The sequence below is a fragment of the Somniosus microcephalus genome, chromosome 13 (genome assembly GCF_052327205.1).
Source record: "Somniosus microcephalus isolate GS21.2 chromosome 13, FLI_Smic_1.0, whole genome shotgun sequence".
Classification (NCBI taxonomy): Eukaryota; Metazoa; Chordata; class Chondrichthyes; order Squaliformes; family Somniosidae; genus Somniosus; species Somniosus microcephalus.
The window spans coordinates 150,680,025-150,686,087 of NC_140999.1; the positions used below are offsets into that span (position 1 = coordinate 150,680,025).

The following is a 6,063-nucleotide window of genomic DNA, read 5'->3' on the forward strand; positions in this document are numbered from 1 at the left end:
GAGAGAGGGGGGAGGGAGGGAGAGACAGGGGGAGGGAGGGAGAGGAGGGGAGAGAGAGGAAAGGAGGGAGAGACGGGGAGGGAGAGGAAAGGAGGGAGAGACGGGGAGGGAGAGAGAGAGGGGGAGGGAGGGAGGGATGGGGGAGGGAGGGAGAGGAGAGAGGAGGGAGGGAGAGAGAGGGAGGGACAGAGAGTGGGGGGGAGGGGGAGAGGGGAGAGAGAGAGAGGGGAGAGAGAGGGGGCAGGGACAGAGAGGGGAGGGAGACAGAGAGGGGGAGGGAGGGAAAGAGTGAGGGGGTGGGAGAGGGAGGGAGGGAAGGAGCGCGGAGAGGGAGAAAGTGAAGGGGAGGGAGTGAGAGAGAGGGGGAGGGGGAGAGAGGGGGAGGGAGAGTGAAGGGGAGGGAGTGAGAGAGAGGTGGAGGGAGAGGAAGGGAGGGAGGGAGAGAGGGTGAGGGAGGGAGGGGGACGGAGAGGGAGGGGGGAGTCAGAGACTCCTGACCAGGCACGGCAAGCTGTTGACCAGGCGAGACATACCCAAAACTATAAAACCTGGAGTATATGGCTACTGGCGATCCCCATTAACAAAAAAAACAAAGTTAAAGAACCACCTCCTGGGTGCTTAGGAAGAGTTCTTCAATTCCAACAGTTTTATAAACAGTTTTATAAACATGGCAGAGGGTTCTTCAGTCACCCCGGCCTCTCTGCTCTGCAGGATGTCACTGCCGAGCTCTTCGGGTCGCAGGCCTGGGGCACCGTGGCCGCTTTTGGAGTAGCCTGGGTAGGACTGATTTACAGGTGAGGGGATGTTTGTTGTTCACGTTGGGCGGCGGCCCGGAGCGGGAGCTCAGCTCGGGTCACTCGGGGCCGGGCCTCAGGCGCTACGCTGCCCACGGGGTCTCCGGGGCGGCGGGCCGCAGCGCCAGCTCAGCTGGGGTGACTCGGGCCGGGCCTCTTCCTCTCTTCTCTATCTCCTTCCCTCACTCTCTCCTTCTCTCTCTCCTCCCTCTCTCTCTCTTTCCCTCTCTCTCTCCTTCCCTCTCTCTCTCTCCTTCCCTCTCTCCTTCCCTCTCTGTCTCTCTCTCTCCTTCCCCCCTCTCTCTCTCTCCTTCCCTCTTTGTCTCTCTCTCCTTCCCCCCTCTCTCTCTCTCTCTCCTTCCCAATTCCAATTCCAATTTTCCAATTCAAATGCTTTATTGGCATGAAAGTTTACAGAGAACCATATTGCCAAAGCTTACATAGCAAAAAGGTACAGTTTTCCAACATTCTGTAGGTGTCAATCGATTTGACATTTGTTGGGTACATACAATATTACTTTTAAACAATATTAATTTTAAACAGTCTTTGTACATCATTTGGTACGTTCAATATTAATTTTAAACAGTCTTAATTTTAAACAGTCCTCAGGTTGTGACATGTTGTTACATATTTGGCCCCAAGGTATGGTCTGTCTCCTTCTCCTAGGACTAATCTCAATTTTGACAGGTCATCCAATTCCTTGAAATCTGGGGTTGTTTGGCTTAGCTTGTTGAATAATATGTTTCTTGATGTGTTGAATTTTTCGCATTTTAGGAGGAAATGCATTTCTGTTTCAACCTCGCCGGCCAGACATTGATCGCATATTCTATTCTCTCTAGGCTGCCAGGATTTCTTGTATCTGCCTTTTTCAATTTCCAGTTGGTGGTCGCTTAGTCTGTACCTGGTGAGGGTCTGTCTCTGTTTTGTGTCTCTGATGGTCGTGAGGTAGTCTGCCAGTTTATATTCTCTTTTTAGGGCCCGGTAACATTCTAATCTGCTTTGGCTTTCGGTTATTTTGTTCCAATGTTCCAGGTAGGTTTCTTTGCATTGTTTAATGATTTGGTTCACTCGGATTGGTGTTTGGACGGCTGTGTTGGTCTGGGGCTGGTCAGGGTCCGGCTGAGTACTTAGTTTCAGTAGCAGCTGACTCAGGGGACTCAGGGGACTCTTTTCTGGGTTTAGCTCTTGGGTCTGAAAGGCTTTGAAATGAAGGGTGTCTGGTGAGCTAGATTTGAGGTGATTTAGGAAGTTTAGTGCTCGTTTTTGGATGTTTATTATCAGTGGGTATCTGCCTAGTTCGGCTCTGCATGCATTTGTTGGCATTTTTCTTTGGGTGCGAAGGATGCTTCGGCAGAATTCTGCATGTAGGGCTTCTATTGTGTGTTTTTCCCATTTAGTGTAGTTTTGGTGATTTAGCGGGCCCCATACTTCACTACCGTACAGTGCAATGGGCAGGATTATGCTGTCAAATATTTTGAGCCAGATTTTGATTGGGATTTGGATGTTGTAGAATTTTCTTTTTATTGCATATAGGGCTCTTCGGGCTTTTTCTTTTAGTGCATTCACTGCTATGCTGAAGCTCCCTGATGCTGTAATAGTTAGACCAAGGTAGGTGTAGCTCATAGTGTGTCCTATAGCGGTATCACTGAGGGTAAACTGGTATTTGTTTTCCTGACATCTGGGCCTTTTTTGAAAAATCATGATGTTGGTTTTCTTTAGATTTACTGTTAGAGCCCAATTTTGGCAGTATTTGTCGAGTAGGTCTAGTTGTTGCTGTAATCCCTGTTCCGTGGGAGACAGCAGAACCAGGTCGTCCGCATAGAACAGGGATTTCACTTCTCCTTCCCTCTCTCCCTCTCCTTCCCTCCCTCTCTCTCTCTCCGTCCCGCAATGTCAATCAACAAGGCACAGGGCAGACTTTGCACCGGCACCACCTAGTATATGTATATTAGTCTGCTGAACTTTTAAAACAGTTTGTTATTTCAGTACTGCTGTTATACAGAAGCAGTGTGATTAACAAAATAATACTTTTGGATACATTCTGAACAATACACACTGGACAATAGATGCGGTCGAGGTGTGGATCTGTGCAGTATTTATAAGTCAGTAAACAATTTCCTTTTCCGGGGAGAGTCCTGGATACTAACCGCTGTGGACAAGGAGCGGTTCATTCTTCTCCCAAACTTTTCGATTCGAGTCCTCATGTCATCTCCGGCCAGAAAGTAAACGAGCGGATTGATGGCGCTGTTCAAGCTGGCCAAGGCCCTGGACACCTGGTAAACCAGGTAAATGTTCCTGAAGGTTTGGTTGCACTGCCCCTGGACTTGTAAATATCTCGAAATCAAGTTGGCGTTTCTCAGAACGTGGTAAGGCGTGAAACAAAGCGAAAACAGCACTGTGACAATCAGCACCAGTTTGAGGCAGCGATCCTTCAAGTCTGGCTCCACATTGTTATTTCTGGTGAGAACTATAAACACGTGGCTGTAGCATCCCAGGATAAGTAGAAAGGGGATGAAAAAAGCGATCACAGAGAGAGCGAGATTGTACTTTATATAGTCCTGCAGTTGCCCATTCACTGTGGTGTCGTGGCATTTTGTGCCGTTGGCGTTAGTTTTGGTGAAGTATAAATCCACCGAGGTTTGGGTGAGCACCAGCCCCCAGACCAGGACACTGATCAGCGCCGAGTGTCGGCGTTTCCATCTGCCCATCATCTTCATGGGGTGCACGATCCCCAGGTAGCGCTGGACACTGATACAGGTGAGGAATCCGATGCTGCCGTACAAGTTCAGGTGGAAAACCAGCCTCGTTATCCGGCAAAACACTGTGCCAAAAACCCACCGGCCGTGACTGGCATAGTAGGCCACCAGGAACGGCAAGGAGATGACATACAGGAGATCCGCTAAGCCCAGGTTAAACAAGAACACGGTCATGCTGGTCCACTTCCTCCGCTGCAAACACATGGCGAGCAAAGCCCAGCAATTGCCCGGGAAGCCCACCAGGAATACAATAATGTACATGACGGGCAGGAATTGATACCTGAAGTGCGTGTTGACTTCACAGTGCGTCTGGTTGACTGGCTCGGATGTCACAAATGGGAGCGCAGTGCTCATCTCCGTCATGGTCAGGTCACTTTTAACTAGTGGCAAATTCGAGAAGCTTTTCCAGTGGCAGATCCGACCTTACAGTTCCGCGGCAGGGGAAGTGAAGACCACGACCGGCGAGCTGGCCTCTGTCAGCAGCATTTCCTCCAAGGTGTGGCTCTGTAAATCCCCACTTCTGGCGAGGCTGCCACTGCGCTGCCGAGTGAGTGGCTGAATGTGTCTAAACCCAAAGGAGTGTTTGTGCGCTTCGCGGCGTAAAGGAAGTGACACGCTCCGTATGTGTAAAGGTTGTCTATCTCCCGAAGTTGAAAAGACTGTTTTGCGCAATTACCAAGAATAATTCCTTTTTTTTGAAGCCTTAGATGAACAGACGCCGTAGGGGTTCAAATATGCCTTGAAAGTGCGAGTGCAGGTGGATCCAGCAGTAAAAACACATCGGCCAGGAATTTGCGGTAGAAATAACGTCGAGTGTATCAGCGCTCAGCAACTTCCTGCCACCGCACAAGTGCAGTTACCAAATCGGGCATAACAACAGAAAACGCTGGAAAAACTCAGCAGGCCAGAGCAGCATCCGTGGAGAGAGAAACAGAGTTAACATTTCAGGTCGATGACCTTTCGTCAGAACTGGAAAAAAGCAGGAAAAGGAATAGATTTTAAAGCAAGTTAGGGGTGGGAAAAAGGGGGAGGGGATGAAAGAACAAAAGGGAAGGTCAGTGATAGGATAGAAAGCAGGAGAGCCATCCTTTGTTCCTTAACCTGTCCCATTACCACCTTCTCTTGCCTTGAATATCTCCTAATGTCTCTCAATGTCTCTTTATCTCCTGCTTTCTATCCTATCACTGACCTTCCCTTTTGTTCTTTCTGATGTGCCTCAATTATTCCGAGACTCGAAGTTAGCAGAACAAAAGTAAGGCTGATGCCGGACTGAAGTTAGATTACAAAGGAGCCAGGTATGGGCGGAGCCCTGCACACAACCAGTTCCAGCACATTCCAATGCATAATACATGAGGACTGGGGGAAGGGAAAAGACACAGAAAGCAGGCAGTTAGAAGACACAGAAAACAGGCAGTGATGAATGGAATATATTTCATCACATTCACCCCTTCTATAGATTTAGTCTGTTCGGGGGTTTGATAGTCCTCTGCGACCGACGTGGCTGTTGTGGTGCCGCGGGTGTCGGCTGCGTGTCCCCGGTAGCCTCCTGGGTCTCTGCCGGGGGTGCCGCCGGGGTTGTTGAAGGGGTAGTTGGTGGGGGTGCCGTTGGTCGATGTTCTTCCGGGGGTGATGAAAGAATAGTGGGTGGGTAAGGGTTGCTGTGATCGTCGTCGCTGCTATTGCCGTGGTTGTTGTTGATGCCGGCTGGGGCGACGTCTTTTATGGACACGGTGTCCTCCCTTCCGTCGGCGTGCCGGACATATGCGTATTGGGGGTTGGCGTGGAGTAGGTGTACTGGCTCCACGAGAGGGTCCGTCTTGTGGCCCCTCACATGCCTTCGCACGAGTACCGGACCTGGGGTGGAGAGCCATGACGGCATGGATACGCCCGAGGTGGATTTCCGGGGAAAGACAAACATTCGTTCATGAGGCGTGGTATTAGTGGCCGTACACAATAGCGACCGTATCGAATGGAGCACATCCGAGAGGACTTCCTGCCAGCGGGAGATAGGGAGGCCCTTGGTCCTTAGAGCTAGAGTGACTGCTTTCCACACTGTCCCGTTCTCTCGCTCCACCTGGCCGTTACCCCGGGGGTTGTAGCTGGTGGTACGGCTCGTGGCGATCCCCTTGGACAGCATGTACTGGCGTAGCTCTTCACTCATGAAGGACGCCCCCCTATCCGTGTGGATATAGCTCGGCATACCGAACAGGCAGAACAGGCTGTTGAGGCATTTAATGACCGTGGCGCTGGTCATGTCTGGGCAGGGGAAGGCGAATGGGAAACGGGAGTATTCGTCCACAATGTTCAGGAAGTAAACATTGCGGTCGACGGACGGGAGAGGGCCCTTGAAATCTAAGCTGAGCCGCTCGAAGGGCCGTGTAGCTTTGATTAAGTGGGCTCTATCTGGGCGGTAGAACCGAGGCTTGCACTCAGCGCAAGTGCGGCAGTTCCTGGTCAGAGACCGAACTTCCTCAATCGAGTAGGGTAAGTTACGGGACTTTATGAAGTGGAAC

At 50.8% G+C, this 6,063-nt stretch overlaps 1 protein-coding gene across 1 annotated transcript; it reads right to left on the minus strand.

Annotated features, from left to right (window-relative positions):
- Positions 1-2,447: 2,447 nt before the first annotated feature.
- Positions 2,448-5,013, minus strand: LOC147108658 (P2Y purinoceptor 1-like). Its single transcript, XM_086006049.1, has one exon. It carries the CDS (start codon positions 3,911-3,913, stop codon positions 2,891-2,893), a length of 1,023 nt encoding a protein of 340 aa, XP_085862175.1. The 5' UTR covers positions 3,914-5,013; the 3' UTR covers positions 2,448-2,890.
- Between the last annotated feature and the right edge of the window lie 1,050 nt (positions 5,014-6,063).